Here is an 18,397-nt window from a genome sequence, read left to right as displayed (position 1 = left end):
GACCAATAGATCTGAGAGAAAGTCTGCAAACTCTTTTAGGAAATCGGCATAGGGCCCTGGAGGTCTATATACAGTAGCCAAGGCTAGAGATAATACATCTAAGTGTGTAACATTTAGCAAAAGTACTTCAAACGAATTAAACCTGTGACCTGTTTTCTGAGTAACATTTAGAATATCTCTATAGATTGTTGCAACACCGCCGCCATGACCGATCAGACGAGGCTCATGCTTATAACAGTATCCTGGTGGAGTGGACTCATTTAGACTGAAATAATCATTTGGTTTAAGCCAGGTTTCAGTAAGGCAGAATACATCGAAACTATTATCTGTGATCATTTCATTTACAATAACTGCCTTAGGTGTGAGCGATCTAATTTTTAGAAGACCTAGCTTTAGAAATTGTTTTTGTTCACTGATATTGAGATTTTCTGGTTTAATTACAATAAGATTTTTCCTAGATCCTACAGTAGATTTATTGTTTGGCGTCACTAAACGAGGAATAGACACAGTTACTATATAATGTTCTACACTACTTATATCAATTAAGTTGGGACAGCAAAGACTGTGATTTGGACTTTGACTTACTAGTCATATGGTGTGTAACGTCTTGGAGATGTTGTCCGACAGAACAGCCGCTCCGATTCTGCTGGGGTGCAGGCCATCAGCCAGTAGAGCCTAGGTCGCTCCCAGAACAGATTCCAATAATTTACAAAGAGCAGTTTCTGTTCATTACACAATGACATTAACCATTCATTTAGTGCAAATAATCTACTAAACCTTTCCTGTCCTTGTCGGTACGTGGGAAGCGGTCTAGACACGATGATCGTTGCTTCAGGTGATGTGCTGCGTACCGTCTCAATCAGGCTCGTGTAGTCCTTCTTCAGAACCTCCGTCTCCCGCAGCCTGATGTCGTTCACTCCCGCGTGCAGCACAACAGCTCCGACGCACTCATCACCGTTCAGGATCTCGGGAACCTGTGCAGCGACATCTAGAACACGAGCACCAGGAAAGCAGTGAGTGTTCGCAGCTTACCCTTACCTGAGGTAGCACGGACATTATGGACGATGGAACTGCCGATGAACTGCCGGCGTCGTTGCGTTCCGACTCGCGAAGAGGGGATAAGCGGTTCCGGGTGGAGATCTCGAAGACCGGGAGAGGCGGAGAGGTTCTTGGTCTGGTCCTGGTTCGTGTCTTCCGCTGAGGAATCACCCAGGGCCCATGGTGTTGTGTCGGTGCCGGAGTGAATGAAGCCAGGGATGATCGCGTCCTGGGTGCTTGCGTCCTGTGCAGAGAAGCACACGGAGTAGACGAGGTCGGAGTCAAAAAGTTACTAACCACAGATGCATGTGAGCATCGGCGCGTGATGTTTCAAGCGCTGAACGCCGATCTCGCAGCTCGGCTTGCCTCTCTAGCAGATCACGGATCTGCTTCTCCACGGACTCCAGCTCCAACAGCACCGAATGCAGCTCGAATGTGTCCTCACCTGCACTCAGAGGTAACGTTAGACACACATCCGATATATTCGCCATTATAACAGATGAACAGTAAATTAGAAGTGATACTACCAATATCACTACTAATTTAGGACTGAAATCCTGGATATAACCCGTATCCTTTCAGTGAAACGGATGTAAATAAGACGATCAATAGGCGAGAGGCCACGCGTGCGATGTTAGCGGGCTAAAGGGTAGTAGCGGAGATTCGAAAAGTTGGATCTAAGTAGCGAAATCAAAGCAATCCGATGTGAAGGTATATAAGGAAATGTATCGAAGATAAGTTCACATGCTATAAAAATAGAAAGTGCTTGTTTATAAATGAGTGGTAAAGAAGAAAATCAAGGATTTATGAATCAATTCGACGGAGCTCCAAACAAAAACACAAACCGCATGCGCAATCGCAAATCAGCGCATGCGCGAATATGCAAAAGAAATAAAAATGAATAAGAAATGAAAGCTTTAGCATAAAGTTCTGCCAGGAAGACTTAATTACTACGTCACTTATTACCTTCACATCTATCCAATCACGTCCTTATACACTCTGTATAAAAGATTGGTACTTACGCTTGAGTTTGCAGGTGTTGTCGCGACAAGTACCTCCATCCTCCCCACCACCACCAGGATGGTCCTGTCCATACCTCCCAGGGGGGTCGGCTGCGCCCCTGCCTTCGTCTTCAGCCAGGAAATGCAGATCCGCTACCCTCGGATTATGAACTACGGACGGGGCCTACGCCAAAGAACTTTATAAATAATTGCTTGCTGGGCTATCAATAAATTAATGCTTTGTTGCATCATTATATCTCCCAAGTCTTTCTGGTAGAAATCAAATCAATATAATATTTATCTTTAAAATATGCACAAATGTATTGTCACAATCCCGGATTCCGTAACCTCTCTCTTTGGCCATCAGAGGGCACCCTCGCCCGAATATTGACTTTCATATTCACACTACATTTCCCAACTAGCCCCTTCTCTGACTCTGATCACCATGCCCAGCTTTAGCCCATTTATCAGCCTTTTTGACTGCGACACGCGCAGCTCTCAGTGTGAAGTCTTGTCTTACTATTGTGAACATTACTGAGCGTTACTGAGAACACCCCTTCTGCCTGATTTCTCCCTGTTTGCTGCCCGCCTACATTACCTTTGCCTGGATATCGGATTCTGCCTGTTTTCTGCCTGGCCTTATCTTCTGCCTGGTATTTTGACTATGATTTAGCCTTGTCTTCTCTGCTGAGCCTGCTGACTTTGACCCTTGCCTGTTTGACCACTCTATTAATAAACATCAACTGCAAATGGATCTCTCTGACTCTGTTGATTTGCAACATGTATATGTTTTATGATCATTTTTTTTTTCAAATATGTTTATTGTCCTTTTCTCATTTTTTAAACCACAGAACAAGTACACGCTTAAACCCTTTACATGTACATCTTCAATTTACACTTCTTAAAGAAATGAAAAAAAAATAATAATAATAAAAAAATAATAATAAAAATAAATAAATAAATAAATAAAAAAAACAGTACACTAAGTTGTTCAGTGTTTACAAAGTCTTAATCTGTAAGTTTTATCTGTAAGGTCTACATTCCTAGTTCACATGATATTTATGTATGGCTCCCACAGCTGATCAAAGTCTTTCCTCTTACATTTAACAATTAAGTTAGCCTTTCCAGTCCGATACAGTTTGATATCTCCTTTATCCACATTTTCATGGACGGAGCATCCATACTCTTCCAGCATAATGCAATAGCTCTTCTGGCTTGAAGCAGACCAAAGTCTATAAGTTGAATCTGTCTTGATGTTTGTATAACGTCCATCGGATACATTCCAAGAATACAAAGTTTTACATTCAGAGGAATTTTTATGTTAAACATGTTTGACATACATTTTAAAACCTCCTTCCAGAAGTTTTTAATTTTTGGACATTCCCAGAGGCAATGATATAATGTACCTTTATTATCCAAGCATTTAGAACACACATCTGGAATATTACCGGACATTTGATGAAGTTTGACAGGTGTTATATAGGTTCTCATTAACCATTTATATTGCAGTAATTTAAACCTTGTATTTATTGTTTGTGTTTGTGCTTTAAGACATGCATATTTCCAGTCTGCCTCATCTATATCTTCCTGTATATCCATTTTCCAGGCATGTAATTTGTCCAATGTTGATTCAGTACTGTGTTTGACCATTAAATTATAGTACACAGATACGTGACCCTTGCCTTCTAAATTTCCAATAGTTATTTCTTCTAATTTTGATAAAGATGGCATACAGATTATCCGTTCTTCTTTTGATAACATGTAACTTTTCAACTGCAAATACTTAAAAAAAATGCTTTTTGGGGATTGTATATTTCTGGCACAGCTGATCAAATGAAAGTAAAACACCATCTTCATATAGATCCATAATTTTCTGAATGCCTCTTATATTCCATAACTTAAATCCTCCATCTTTATTACCAGGTATAAATTGTTCATTACCCCAAATAGGAGTAAATTGGGATAATCTCGGCATATCACCAATATGCTTATGTGCAGCGTGCCAGACTGAAACAGTATTTTTGAGGAAAGGATTTTTTGTTTTCTTCTTCAATGACTTAATATCTGAGGAGTATAGATACATTTTTAATGGTATATCTGGGATGGTCTCTTGTTCAATGCCTACCCAAGCTGGAGGCACTGTTATAGAGAAATAGTTTAATGCTGAAGTCAGCTGGGCAGCCATATAGTATCATTTAAAATTTGGAAGTTGAAGCCCTCCCCTTTCATAGGGCAGGTGTAATAGCTTAAGGCGAAGTCTAGCTTTTCTATCATTCCAAATAAATTGAGCAATTAGTTTGTTTAGTTTATCATAAAACATGTTTGACAATGGCAATGGGAGTGTTTGAAAAAAGTATAAGAATTTGGGTAGAATAGACATTTTAATTATGTTAATTCGTCCGATCATGGATATTGGTAAATTTGACCATTTTTTCAATGCTTCTGTGGTTCTTTCCACCAGGGGATCGTAATTTTTTGAGAGGATGTTACTAAGGTCGGGAGTAATTTCAACACCTAAATACCTAAATCCTTCCGTAGTGATCATAAAGGGGGTATTTATTATGGGTCTATGTCTTTCTTCCTTATTAAGAAATAATAATACTGATTTAGAGTTGTTAATTTTATATCCAGAAAAATCTCCAAAGTTTTCGATTAATCTTGTCAAATTGAAAATACTACTTTTCACATTAGTGAGAAAAAATATAATATCATCTGCAAATAAAGAGATACGATGATCCCTCTCCCCAATTTTAATGCCTGATATTCCTATATGTGCTCTCACTGCCATAGCTAGGGGTTCGATTGCCAGCACGAACAACAACGGGGACAAAGGGCACCCCTGACGGGTGGATCGCTGTAGATTGAATGATCTTGAAATGGTGTTATTAGTTAGTATCTCAACAGCTGGGTCCGTATATAACAGCCGAATCCATTTCACAAAAGTTTCACCTAATCCAAATCTTGGAAGAACATCAAAGAGATAGTCCCATTCTATTCTGTCGAATGCTTGGCATGCATCTACTGATAACATTGCGGTGTCTTTTTCATTATGTCTCTCATATAGTACATTCAAGACCCTTCTGATATTATGATAACCTTGTCTTTTTTGTACAAAACCTTGTTGATCGTCAATAATTAATTGGGGAAGATATTGGTCTAATTTTCTAGCAAGTGCTTTACAAAGTATTTTTGTATCACATCCCATTAAACTAATTGGTCTGTATGATGAGCATTCAGTTGGGGGTTTATTTGGTTTTAATATTATAGTTATTATAGCTAATCTTAATGAATCTGGGAACCTTCCAGTAATAAATGATTCCTCATACATGTCAAGTAAGGGTCTTATAAGCTGCCTTTTAAATATTTTGTAGAATTCTATTGGAATCCCATCTGGCCCTGGCGCTTTACCACTGTTAATATCCCCTATAGCTTCACTAAGATCTTGTATAGTTAATGGACTATCTAGTGTTGTTTTCTCATCTTCTGATATAGTCTCAAATTGCAGCTGATCAAGAAACGATTTCTGAACTGTTTTATTATTTGCTTTATATTCTGATTTGTATAACTGCTGATAAAAGTCTCTAAAATGATTATTTATCTCTATTGAGTCCATAGTTAAATGACCAGATTTCAGCTTTATAGAGTTAATTGTTGTTTCAGATTGCATTTTCTTTATCCTCCAAGCCAATAGCTTACCTGCTTTTCCCCCCTGATCATAGTATGTTTGCCTAGTCCACATTAAGCTTTTAGCCACTTTATCGGTTGTTAATTTATCATAGTTAGCTCTCATAACAGACAGGTCATGTAATTTTTCAGGATTATTATCAATACTTATTTCAATTTCAGCTTTTTTAATTTGATCCTCTAGTTTTTGTAATTCCTGATTATTTCGTTTGGCTTTAGCACTTGTATAACTAATAATTTCTCCTCTTATTTAAGCCTTAAACGCTTCCCATCTAATACTTGCCGTAGTTTCATTCGTATTTAGTTCAAAATATTTATCAATACAATTCTCCACAAATTTAATAAACGCTGGGTCTTGTAACAAATAAGTTTGCAACCTCCATCTAGAACACTGCTGAAATCCACCCAAATGTATCTCCATAGATACAGCAGCATGATCACTAATTACTATACTATTATACCAGCATTTTTTTACATTAGACAGTAGTTCCATTGAGATTATAAAATAATCTATGCGCGAGTGTGTTTTATAGGAACTTGAGTAGTAGGAATATTCTCTTCTATTCGGGTTTAGCATTCTCCAAACTTCGATTAATCTTAGATCCTTCATATAATCAATTATTGTTTTTCTAGTTTGTATGTGAGTTGTATCAATTTGAGTGGATCTGTCCAAAACAGGGTCAAGGGTACAGTTAAAATCTCCGGCGATAATATTAAATCCCTCCAAAGCAGATACAGTTAAAAATAATTTCTCAAAAAATAATGGGCTGTCATCATTTGGACCGTAAATATTAATAAGATTTAGCTTTTGTGTCAAAATATTCCCCTGAACAATAATATATCTTCCTGAATGGTCCTGTATAGTTTTTGTAACTTGAAATGGCAATGATCTATGAATGAGGATAACTACACCCCTTGCATGGCTATAAAAGTTGCGTGAAACACTTGGCCTGGCCATCTTTTATTTAAGTCGTGTATATCTGTTGCAACCAAGTGTGATTCTTGTAGAAAGACTATTTTAGATTTGAGATATTTTACCCTATTCAATATTTGCTTCAGTTTGGCCAATTTTCTCATTCCACGGACATTCCAACTTGTAATTTTAATGTCCAGATTGTTTGTTAGTTTTGTTTCCTCCATTAATTATCATAGCATATTTTGAAATATAAATGAGAGAAAAAAAAAAGGAAAAAAAAAAAAAAAAAAAATAGATCATTAAAAAGGGAAGCAAGTGTACACGAACCCCCCGCCCCCCGGCCCCATGCACACACCCACACTCACACTTAGAACATCGAACTGTTCGAGTTTTAACCCCGGTACTTCCAACTGAAGTGCCCACCCCCCCTCCCCTTGAATGAGAATCTGAGGGACGCTGATCCACAATATTTGAGGAGCTACTAGCCAGCGTAGCTCAGCCCAAGATCCCAACAAAACAGTCCGTACCTGTCAACCATGCACATTCAATTTAATTATTAATCTCCCCTTTTAACTATAAGAATAGCCTATATAATTTGACCATTTCAAAACAATTCTTCTTTATCTAATATTCATAACATAAGAACTATATAGAACAAAGTTACCACAGTTGTATCCGACGCGTCGCGCTGAAAATGATTACAATAGGCATACTTCAAACTTCGCACACTCCAACTGAAGCATACTTCGAGTTATTTAATCTCACTCATACTGTACATCTCGATTGTCCGCCGTTATCCACAGCTGCTTAAACATGGTTACATGTTGGTTTAATACCGTATAGATCACCCAGCTGTGTATATTCTACGTTGACTGTGGGATGCTTTTGTAGAACTTTTCAGCTTCTTGCGGCGTTGAGAAGAGATGAATCTTGCCATTGTGCAGCACTCGAAGCTTGCAAGGGTTATGCTGAAATCCACGGAAAGCGTTGATATCAACAAACAATTTCGTGACTGGATTAAATCCCCGTCGAATCCGTACCGTCTCCGCTGAGCGATCTTGTGCAAAGGATATCTTGACCCCGTCGTGCATGATGTCTCGCCGCCTTGATTCACGGTAGACAAATTCTTTCTCCTGAAACTTTAAGAAGCGGATGAGTATTGCTCTGTTTTGGTTGGGCTTCCCCGATGCGAGTGTGCGATGAACCCGCTCTAGGGTGAATGATTTGTCTGGTCTCGCTTACAAATTCGAGGAGAGTTTTCTGACCCTGCGCCCTCTCGAATACCATAGAGCCGGAGGTTCTTCCTTTTGCCCCGGTTCTCCAAGTCATCCGTCTTTGATTCGAGGTACACGATTCGTTTGATGGCTGAATCGAGTGCGGCTTCTGTTATCTCAAGTGCCTTTTCTGCACCGTGTATGCGGCCTTCAGCCTCTTCAATACGCGCTGCATTAGAAGAAACATCTCGTTTTACATCTGACACTTTGCTTTCCAACGCGGCCATTGAGTTCGCCATATCAGTCAAACGGGTATCTATGCTGTCCAACTTCGTTCCGATCTCTGCTCGAAGTGATTTCAGTTCATTTAAAACTTCGGCTAAGCTATCCATGTGGTTAGCTTCCACTTCACCTGGTGAACTCAACGAAGTTGTTTTAACGCTGCCTTTGCGTGCTCGAGTAAAGATGTCACACTGTTTAGTTGCTAGAGGTTTAGACATATCAACGCCGATACTTTGCTCGAATATTGGCCGTATTTATAAGGGGTTTTTATATTAAATTGTGCACGGTTTCTCGGAGCCTCTCCGCTAAGCTGCCATCCAGGTCCTGGCCACGTGAACCCCCCCCTTCGTTTTATGATCATTAATTTGTCATTACTTTTATATTAATGGACTTGCCAGGCACCTACAATGCATTAAAGTAAATTGAATTTGTATGTAGGTAATGCTAAATTTATAATACATTGTTCTAAAGTCATTAATGGCCAATTTGTTTGTATTTTCTGACAATTCCTCCCGTATTCTTTTATGGATTCATGTCACCTAGAAGAACATACATTTTGAGAGTGTTTGCCTTGGCCAACAAAATCAGAGTGAAACTAGACACTTCATTACAGTTGTCCCAGCTTGACCATGTAATGGCTCAACGTCATCTTGTTCTCAGTGTCCAAACATCATCTTATTTTTAGAAAGGGTCAAAGTCCTGTAAAACTTAATATGGCAATGGAATCCTGTTGCCCACTTTGTCGTCTTTCAACGAAAGCACCCTAAGTTTAGCAGCAGGTCAAAACTGTCAAATTTGACGAACATTTCAATCCGATCACTAAGTCTGATATCATGCGTCACCTCTTATGGGTCCAAACGCTCTATCAGATGCCAAAAGAACAAACAGTGCTAATAATCTCACACTATAATGTAATACTACTGAAAAAATCATGATCATAAACTTTATCTCATACTAAAATCCCAGATGGCCAGACAATTATGTATCTTTTATAAATCATTAAAATATTTGTGTTGGAGACGCCATGAAAACGGAGACTGTAGTGTATACCATAATTTTTTAAATCCTTAGCTTATAGGGGTACTTCACCACTGGCAAAATTGGCTTTCAATAAAACTTGGCAGCTTTTTGCTGAGAAAGGAGGAGTTACAGAATTATATTCCCTATATATTATAAAGCCTTTTTTTCCCTTTTGCCGAATAGATTTTGAAGTTTAGAAGTTTTGGAGAACTTCAACGCCAATAATCCACTGGGCATGTTGCCGTCCAAACCACTCCCACCAGTCTGTTATGGATATGCTTACCACAGTCAAAAACCTCCTTGCAGGGTTGCCAAGTTCATTGTTTTCCAGTGGAATTGGACTAATTTTAAACTGTTACTGAGGGTTGATTCCCCCCCCCTGCAGGTTAAAAGTTTTGACATATTGCATATATTATATTTGACTTAAATACTGGCAATTAAATATTTTATATTCTACCAAAGATAAACTGTGTTAGATGTTAAGTCTTGTTAAGGATTTCCACGGAGAGCCTTAATTTGAGTTGTTTATGATCATTACAATATAGGGGTTCTCAATTTGCATAACACTGACTGTAAAATATGTATTGTATGGGAGTGTCATATTTGATTGTTTATATTTGGGATATGCTTTTGAAGGAAATACTTCTTAGAAAACTTTTAGTCATAATGGTATCAACTGATTTATTGTTCCGGGGTGTACAAGTTGAAAAAGTAAAAGTTAAGCAGGAGTGAGTGCTCATAAATGGCTGTTTTCTCAAGTGAAATGAGTAGAGGCTTGGAACCGGAAACAGCATTCTTTACGTCATGACTTAACAAGCGGATTGCTTGACTGGTCTGGATGTAATTCGAGTTTCACACTAGTTGCCCCAACCCATATCTTACCCGTGTTCTGAGTGACATCCCCACCCTCCCCATAAGCTAGTCAACTTGTGCATGTGTCTTTTTAAAAGAGAGTGTAGAGACTGAGACCTGCTCTTCTCTGGGTGGTGAGCACATGGATTGGACCTTGTTCCTAATATTTTGACTTTAGTTAGGAACAAAGTAAAAACAAGCAACTCATTTTTAACCTTTTCAAGTGAGACATAACAGTGACATGAAGTGGAGTTGGGTGCTTTTAGGGGTTCTACTATCTTTTGCTTATCTGTGTTGGAGCAAAAAGGGCCTGGAGTTCCCTGAATATGATGGGAAGGACCGTGTCCATCAACTGACCAGCAAAAATTACAGGTCTGTGATGAAGAAATATGATGTCATGGTGATCTACTACCACAAACCTGTTGGCGACGACCGCATGTCCAGAAAGCAGTTTGAAGTGGAAGAACTTGCTTTGGAGGTGCGTGGAGAATTATGAGACATGAATGAAATTGGGAAAGATTCAAGGAATGAAGTGACCTTCAGTGAACCATTGGGTGATGGGTTTGAATCCCAGAGAGGCGAGTAGGTTCTGGGGCCTCATTTATAAATAAATAAATAAATAAACAAATAAATAAAAAAGTAAGTGTTTGTGCTGCCTGAAAATGTTGTTGTATTAAAATTAATTTGTATTAAATGACAGCTATTTTATATGTTAAATCCAGGAAAGTTATTCTAACTCTAAATTTTAAGTTGTGATAACGTCTGTGAAATGTTTCTAAATTAATCTCTTTTTATATAACAAAGTTCATCTTAAATTCAAGTGCAATCAAAGTGCATCAGCTACAGATGCCAAAATTATCATTTTCATTCATAAGTACAGCACTCACTATATATAAATATATATTGCTCAATTGTGCATATAATTATATTAATGCATATTGTGATCACCTATTTATCTTTACATTTATCTATATTTTCATAAACAATGTTGAATTAATTGAATTAACGTTATAAAAGCACCAAAAGATTTGTATGAACATTCTATCAAGTCAAATAAGATTTTTACATTTTAATAAGTAATGTAAAATGTTTTTAAACAAAAATAATAATAAAAAAACATGCTCTTTAGTTCACATGTAAACTCCCACATACACTCTTATGTACACTTAAGAACGTTTTCATGTCAGTTTCTGCCTTTATAAATCCAGTATGTTCCTCTTTTTTGATGTAGGATAATTTCCATGGTATTTAATTGTACATGCGTTTTATGAATGAGGCTCTGGACTCTGTCCTGTCCTGGAATGATGAAAGCTCTGCCATTTATACCTGATATCTCTCTGATGTGGTCTATTATTTATTATTAATATACTTACAAACGTGTTTCATGCTGTGATTTTTTGATAGAGGTGATAATGCTAACTGAAGAAGATCAGCTAGCTCTTCGCAGCTGTTGTCGGTGTTGACGTTTTTAGATCACTGCTGTAAGTGTCCTCTTACAGTTCAGCTGAGCTACTGTTAGTCCCTCAGTGAGTTACTGTAGTGCACCCATGAAAAAGAAAAATCTATCAAGGGTTAACCCTTGGTTAACCCTAGTGCTTTTATGACTCTCTCTGTCATTTATTTTTTATTTTGGTTTTCAGTCTTTGTAACTCCAAGGTTTCCCATCCCTCTTGCAAAATAACATTCAGATGCTTTCCTGTGAAGGATTTGACATTTCCTTTGAAATTATGATAGAGGTCAAACTTTCAACTACCAGAAACTAAGGCTGTAAATAAAGTAAAATATGTTGATATATCTACATTACCTCTCTAATGTAGGGTGAATTCTGCTCAAATTGGACTTTTCGCCATTGAGATGACTGGGAAAAAATGGCCTTAATTAACCTTAATACATAAAAATAGTCTTGGGTTACAACTGTAACCCTTGTACCCTGAGAAGGGAACGGGATACTGCGTCAATGACAACAGCGTAGCGCATCTGAAGCATGAATGAAACTATTCCAATCCTGATTGGCATTGCATCTTGTCTTAACATGTGATGGCATAAACGGAAGCTACTAAGGGACGCCGGCACACAACAGAGTTAGCTTTTGCAATGAAGCAAGTCACTTCCAGGCAGGGGAAGGCGTGGTGAAGGGATGCAGTTTCTCGTTCCCTTCTCAGGGTACAAGGGTTACAGTCGTAACTTGAGACGTTTCCTTTCGTGGGAACTTGCACTGCGTTGATGACGACACTTTGGGGAAAGAGTGCCCACTATGCCACAATGAGTCCTGCCTGTCCCAGTGTGAAGCTGCGCACAGGCACACTTAGGATGAGACCACTAGAGTGCCTGGCGTAGAAGGAATGTCCAGGCTATAGAATCTGATATAAGTATGAAGGGTGGCCCATCCTGCTGCTTATCGCACACTTCTTGGATCGGCGCCCCTGAAAGGAGGGCTCTAGAGGACGCCATGCCTCTGGTTGAATGAGCCCTTACAGCCAAAGGTGAAGGCAAGCTGCGCACCTGATAGGCCATAAAGATAGCCTGGAGGAAACTCCAGGTCCCCGTGAGATATAGAAAGGGCCTAAAGATATCCTACTCTCCTCAAAGAAGTAATGGCTATAAAAAAAAGCTCCTTGAAGGAAAGGTTCTTGGCCTCAGGCGACTCCAGAGGTTCGAAGGGGGCCTCAACCAGCCCTTTGAGAACCACTGCCAGGTCCCAAGTGGGAACTCTGGTACGAGCCGCAAGTCTCATCAGCCGAGCCCCACGGAGGAAACATAGGACCAGCTGATGTCTCCCCAGAGGCCCATCACCCAGAGGAGTGTGGAAAGCCGCAATGGCAGCCACATACACCTTGAGTGTGGACAGGGTAAGACCAGCCGAGAAGCGATCCTGGAGGAACTCCAGCACTGAAACCACCGGGCAGTTAACTGGGTTCACCTCACGCTCTCTACACCAAGTGGTGAAAACATTCCATTTTAGGCCGTACAATTTCCTCGTGGATGGAGCTCTAGAGCCGAGTATGGTCTCGATTACTCCTGCAGACAGACCAGCCTCTTGGTACTGTGCCTCCTCAGGGGCCAAACCCAGAGTCTACTCCCTGATTCTGGTCCCCTGGGATGTATGTTGCTCTGAGAGACAACAGTCACCCCTGTGACCACAGGAGGATCTGATACGCCAGTATGTTTACCTCAGACCCCATGATGATTTAGATTGGACACCCCTGACATATTGTCTTTTCTGACAAGAACGTGGTGACCCTTGAATTTCCGGTGACATGACTCTCACAGCATGGGACCTTGGGACTGGAACCAAGGTCTCTTCTACATAGATAGGGAACGCCGACATCTGTAAATAACCCTAATCAGGTGGAATGGGTTCCCCCTCCGGGAAAACCCCTTGGTTTTCAACCACCACTGCAGGGCCCTCATGTGCAGCAGGCCGAATGGAATCATGTTGGACCCTTCTGCCATGAGCCCTAACACTTCTCTTTTTTGAAAATGTTTTACAGTGATGGCCTGGCCTAGCTTTACCTGGTCACCATGGCTAGGATGGGCTCGATTCGTGCAGGCGACAGTTGTGCCCACATCGTAACCGAGTCCCAGCCGTCAATATAGTTCAGCACCCTGAAGCCTCAGCGGCGCTTAGTGCTGCATCCATGTAAATGGTAAATGTGCGAGGGGAGAGGGCTAGGCCGAACGGAATAACCCAATATTGTAACGCTTTGCCCCCAAATGTGAAGGCGAAACCTCATGAACATCCTGTGAGATGGAAGGATGGATATGTGGAAGTATGCGTCCGTCAGATCTATCGTGACAAACCTAACCTCAGATAATGATGTGGAATAGTGAGCATCTTGAACCTGAATATCCCTAGAGTCTGATTCAAGTGCCTTAGATCTAAAATTGGACGCAACCCTCCATCCTTCTTGGGACCTATGAAGTAGCTGCTATTAAACCCGGACTGTCTGGCGGAGGAAAATGTTCTGTTGCCTCCTTTATCAACAGGGAGTTTACTTATTTGTTCCAATACCCGACCCTGCTCTGGGTCGACTGCAGTCCATACCACCCCACTGCATTTTGGGGGGGGGGGGGGGCGTAAATCGAACTGCAGTCTGTAACCCTTCTGTATAGTATGGATAAAGGATAAATATTTGGTAGATTTTTCTATATTCTACTAAAGGAACCAGCTTCTCGAGGCTGATTTGGGGTATCGTTCGAGATTCGTTCTCGACCCCCTGAAGCGGCCCTCCATCACGGTTTGGCCAAAAATGATTCTCTGTGTGCTGATACGAGTACTGCCTGGCTGCAAGCCTGTGGGGCAGACAGTGCAGCGTGTGTTCGCTGGAAACCGATGTGTCCCGAAGCGCACCTGATGGCGAGATACATACATCGATTTCCAGAGGGCTCCCCAGAGGGGAGGCTCCTTCGGTTTTGTTCTCAACACCCTGAAGCGGAGGACCCGCAGGGAATAATCTAAAATGAATTTCGGTGACACAAACATTTCCTGGCTGCAAGCTCTTGAGTCGGAGACAGCAGGGTGCCTTCGCTGAAAAACGATGTGTCCCAAAGCGCAAAAGACGCTGGATACAAACATTGATTTCCTGAGGGCTCTGCAGAGGATTGATTCTCACTCGTCTCTCCCAGGGGGGGACCGCCCTGCTATTTTTGTCTCATTTTTGATACCCTGAAGCAGAGAACCGGCAAGGAATAATCGAAAATGATTTCCGGTGTGTGGACGCGAACACTGCCTGGCCACAAGCCATTGGGTTAGACACTGCATTCTCTGGAAACCAATATGTCTCGAAGCGCACTTGGCAGCGGGATACAAACATTAATTTCCTCCATGGAGGAGCGAGAACTTCACATTCATAGGTCTCCGCATAGTGTCAGGACCTCTGTCCGAAGCCGCCTTTGAGAAATAACAGTCCTCAGACCTGTTTTCTCTTTGGAAAGCGTCGGCCAAGAGTGGTGCTTCGACCCCCAGTCTTTCTTAGTCTTTCTTTCCAGGACGAAATTGTTGTCATCGACGCAGTGCGAGTTCCCTCAAAAGGGAACCTTATCAAACAATCTTTCTGTAATATAGAGTTGTTGTTCACAAACTCCTACACAATCGTGCAAAATAAATTTGCACCAATGTCTCTTCATGTGTGGAAAAAGCTTTCACAAAGACCTGAATATGCTGCTTACCTGGTAATCACATATATAGAATTTAGCTCAAGTACATACCATATTTCATAATGAAATTTAACATGATGTGAATGAACATGAGGCTGTGAGAGATGAAATTCTGTTTAATATGATCCTCACAAACCATAATTTTCAAAATAATCGAAAATTTGTAACAAGCAATGCTTAATTGACTTTTATTAGCATCAAAATGGTAAAGAATTTGAATGGGCGGTACTTTAATCAATTGCAGTGTCATTTAAGATAGCAAAAACTTTAGGTTGTATACTCTGACTAAGGTCTAGTAAGGTCTATTTAGTTCATATTTGTCATGGATCTTGTCGCCATTGAGAAGAGATTGAGAATAGTTCCCTTTCGAGAACGGTCACTTCGTATTGCGTAGCTAATACGCAATGGAGGAAACTCCTTTTCCTCTAAATATTGAAGCAATCATTTAAAACGCAGTGCAGCTGCACAGTGAACACAGCAGAGCATCTAGCTCACTCATTGGCTGTGCTGCGGCAACTGCACATCCAATGGCTGAGCGCCTCAGACGCGCGACCCAATCAACTGACTTGGCGCCAAATACATCAGAGCGCGCCTAAATGGGCGTGGCCTAAGCCTATAAAGATCGCTCATTTCGGCCAATATATCAGATTTACTCAACTTCAGCGACACTTCACGTCTCTGAGTCCTCACTGAAGCCGTTTTGCAGTCGAAACAAAAGCCAGATCAGCTAGAGCAAGCCTTGAAAACAGCGGACAGCTCCTTCAACTCACCCGGAGGCCACTCCTCTTCTGTTGCTGCTCTCCTGTGGCCATCCTGCGAGAGAACGCTATATCCTTTTACTGCTGCTGCTGTGCTCGCTCTGCTACAATCAGCTTTTGTGAAAGAGCAAGTTTCCGAGGCGTTGTTGCAAATGCCTCGTTCTTCATGCACCTCGTGCGGAGTTCGTCAACATGAGGATGATGGGCACGCGGAGTGCGCCACGTGTCTGGGCCCCACCCACGCTGAAACTGCACTCTCTGCAGTTGTCACTGCGAGAGCCTTCCCATTTCAGCTCTTTCGGATCATCCGGATATTTCGGATGCTGAAATGCTGCGCATCCTCACTGCGGCCATTTCAGACCTCGGCCTGGAATGGGCCTCGCCGGAGGAGCCGCCCAGGAGTCGGCTGGATGGATGATTTCTGCCAGGGTGCCAGCAGGCCCCCCGCCACAAACCAGCGCCCTTCTTCCCTGAAGTTCACGACGAACTCGCGAAGTCATGGCACGCACCATACTCAGTTCGCACGAGCGCTTCACTTGCTGAATTATCTTGACGATTGGCTCGTTATGTCTCAGTCAAGGACCGAATTATTGACACACAGATCCATGATACTCAGCCATTTGGAATGTATGGGTCTCAGGATCAATTATTCCAAGAGCAAACTGTTACACAGCCACAATGAAATGTTTCTGGGCACAGGTATCGACTCTGTAATGATGAGAGCGCAGCTCACACCAGAGCGCGCTCTCCCTATCCAACAGCTGATAGCCTCCTTCAGGGTAGGGGCGCGCCCCTCAGGAAGTTTCAGAGGCTTCTCGGTCTCATGGCCGCCGCATCATCAGTAGTCCGACTAGGGTTACTGCATATGCGCCCCCTTCAGCACTGGCTAAAGCGCCATGTGCCAGCCCATGCATGGCAGTCAGGCCACCTGCACATTATGGTGAACCATCGCTGTGTGAGAGCTCTGGTCCCTTGGAAAGCCCAGAACTGGTACCAGTCGGGTGTAATTATGGGTGTGGCCTCCAGGAGAAAAGTAATTTTCACAGACGCCTCTAACCATGGTTGGGGAGCGCTGCACGAGGGCAAGCCTGTCTCCGGCTTCTGGCTGAGCCCGGAGAAGAGCTTACAAATCAACTGCCTGGAAATGAGAGCAGTTTGGTTAGCCCTGAATACATTTTCTGCCAGACCTCAGGGGATACCACATCTTGGTCTGCACGGACAACATGTAGGTGGTATCCTATATAAATTGTCTGGGTGGCCTCAGATCAGGCAGTCTGTATGTCATGGCCAGAAAGCTCCTCCTTTGGTCGCATGCCAACTTGTGCTCCCTGAGAGCTGCGCATGTCCCGGGAATCCAAAATGTGGGCGCGGACATGCTGTCTTTCAGACAACACCCCCCCAGGCGAGTGGTCTCTCAACTCACAGATGGTTCGTCTGATATGGAGTATGTTCGGCAGGGCAGAGGTCAACCTCTTCGCCTCAATGAACAACGCTCACTGCACAATGTTCTTTTCAAAGAACAGGGACGCGCTAGCCCACCTATGGCCCAGAAGCCCTCTATATGCATTCCCATGATGATCTCTCTGTATGATCCCTCAGGTCATCAGACAGATCAAGGAGAGCGGATGCTCAGTCCTCCTAGTAGCCCCTCTCTGGAAAACCCGAGCGTGGTTTCCAGAGCTGGCACGGATGATGGACACTGTTCCCTGGCCAGTGCCAATGAGGAAGGACCTCCTCACACAGGCGAACGGGACAATCTGGCACCCTCGCACGACTTATGGGCCCTCCATGTATGGCCCCAGAACGGGTATCCGGGGACCTCCCAGAAAAAGTCTTAAATACCATCACTGAGGCTAGAGCAACGTCTACAAGACGCCTCTATGCTCTGAAGTGGTCAGTATTTGCTGGCTGGTGCTCAGCCAGACACTTCGAGCCCCACTCATGCGAAGTGTCAGTGGCTCCGTCCTTCTTACAAGAGCTTTTGAATGCGGGTCGCTCCCCATCCACGCTCAAAGTGTATGTGGCAGCCATGGCAGCTCACCATGCTCCTGTGCCTGGCCAGTCGCTGGGGAGAAACGATCTTATCGTTCGTTTTCTCAAAGGAGCCAGGAGGTTGAACCCCCCCGGCCTCCCACTATGCCTCTGTGGGCCAGGTTTGTCCCATAGGCGCTAAAGCCCATTCCACGAGAGGCATGGCCTCTTCGTGGGCTTGGTCCAGTGGTGTCCACACATGTGGTCCTCGCTGTCCACATTTGTTATATTTTATAATCTGGAGGTATCTTGCCTGCAGGCCAGGGTCCTCTCAGTAAGATTTTTAAACCCGACAGTGTCTGATTTTTATCTGTCTAGAATATTACTGTCCATAAGCACAGGTAGTCATAGGACAGTTATAAGCCCCAGTTTTTATTCATGAAACCCAACTCTGTCTGGTTAGTGTCACTATACTGGGAGACTGATTATGGCTTGTTCTGTTGA

At 42.3% G+C, this 18,397-nt stretch overlaps 1 protein-coding gene across 2 annotated transcripts in view; it reads left to right on the top strand.

The window, feature by feature from the left end:
• The first annotated feature begins 10,070 nt into the window (after nucleotides 1-10,070).
• Nucleotides 10,071-18,397, top strand: part of casq1b (calsequestrin 1b) — an 85,073-nt gene continuing 76,746 nt past the window's right edge. The window contains exon 1 of one of the 2 annotated variants that reach the window (XM_077202060.1): nucleotides 10,071-10,485. In XM_077202060.1, the coding sequence (XP_077058175.1) occupies nucleotides 10,249-10,485 (237 nt within the window). In that variant the 5' untranslated portion in view covers nucleotides 10,071-10,248. The remainder of the gene's footprint in view (nucleotides 10,486-18,397) is intronic. The other variant, XM_077202058.1, reaches the window with a different exon arrangement.

This window comes from Siphateles boraxobius, unplaced genomic scaffold (genome assembly GCF_051911475.1).
Source record: "Siphateles boraxobius isolate OS27281-9 unplaced genomic scaffold, OSU_SipBor_1 48, whole genome shotgun sequence".
Taxonomy (NCBI): domain Eukaryota; kingdom Metazoa; phylum Chordata; class Actinopteri; order Cypriniformes; family Leuciscidae; genus Siphateles; species Siphateles boraxobius.
The sequence above is the reverse complement of the archived record's forward strand: the minus strand, read 5'-3'. Positions and strand labels throughout refer to the sequence as shown.